This window comes from Eimeria necatrix, genomic scaffold (assembly GCF_000499385.1).
Source record: "Eimeria necatrix Houghton genomic scaffold, Enh_scaff322, whole genome shotgun sequence".
Taxonomy (NCBI): Eukaryota; Apicomplexa; class Conoidasida; order Eucoccidiorida; family Eimeriidae; genus Eimeria; species Eimeria necatrix.
The window spans coordinates 36,105-37,116 of NW_013655317.1; the positions used below are offsets into that span (position 1 = coordinate 36,105).

The window sequence follows — 1,012 nt, forward strand, 5'->3', positions numbered from 1 at the left end:
CCACCCTGCTGCTGCTGCTGCTGCTGCTACACGCACACTCCCGCGCAGCAGCAGCCGCAGCGGGTGCTGCAGCAGCAGCAGCAGCGAGTCCGCCCGCGCCTTCGCCGCCGCCGCCGCTGCTGCTGCTGCTGCTGCTGCTGCTGCTGCTGCAGGCTGTCAGTGAGCAGCAGCAGCAGCAGCTCTGGGCCCGCCGAACTTGCTGGCGTCTGCGTTGGGTTTGTTTTCGTAAAAAGACTTTTTTTGGAATTTAAAAATCCCAAAAAGATTTAAAAGAGAAGGAGCAGCAAAGAAGGAAAAGGGCAGCCAGGGTCTGTACAGCTGCGAGACATCGCGCAGGAAGTTCTGCAGCAGCACGAACCCGCTGCGCCCGCCAGCAGGCACCATCTTTGCTGCTGCTGCTGCTGCTGCTGCTGCTGCTGCTGCTGCTGCTGCTGCTGCGGTGGCTGCTCGGCGGCGGAGCGAGGGAGCGAGGAGGCCGGCGGGGAGAGCTGCTGCTGCTGCTGCTGCTGCTGCTGCTGCTGCTGAGGGGAAACAAATTTCGAAATTCCGCAAAATTCGCAAATTGCTGCTGCTGGGAGGCAGCAGTTGCTGCTGCTGCTGCTGCGCATGCAGGCCGCGGGCTGCCGCGTGCTGCAGCAGCAAAAGCAGCTGCTGCTGCTGCTGCTGCTGGCGTCGCCGCCGCCAGGCTGCTAGTAGCGCTGCTGCAGCAGCAGGCTTGACTTGCTGGAGCTGCTGCTGCACTTGGGCAGCTGTCTGTACACCCCAAATACATATTTTCGTTTTTCGTGCTGCTGCTGCTGCTGCGGGCGAGGGGTGCTTGCTGCTGCAGCGCCGGGTCTAGGAGGCCTGCAGCGCCGGAACCCCAAACCCGAAACCCTAAACCCTAAACCCTAAACCCTAATTGGCATTTTGGCTCGTTTTTAAGTCCAAGCCAGTGTGTGTTGCCACTGGGCCGCTGCGAAGCGGCAGCAGCAGCAGCTCCTACCCCGCCGGTCGCCAGCAGCAGCAGCAG

At 62.2% G+C, this 1,012-nt stretch overlaps 1 protein-coding gene across 1 annotated transcript in view; it reads right to left on the minus strand.

The window, feature by feature from the left end:
- Window positions 1-908, minus strand: part of ENH_00043440 (hypothetical protein) — a gene marked incomplete at both ends in the record, with an annotated part of 1,377 nt that extends 469 nt beyond the window's left edge. The window contains 3 exons of the mRNA XM_013585392.1: window positions 1-26; window positions 382-753; window positions 897-908. The exon at window positions 1-26 is cut by the window's left edge and continues 469 nt beyond it. Coding sequence (XP_013440846.1) covers window positions 1-26; window positions 382-753; window positions 897-908 — 410 coding nt within the window. The remainder of the gene's footprint in view (window positions 27-381; window positions 754-896) is intronic.
- Between the last annotated feature and the right edge of the window lie 104 nt (window positions 909-1,012).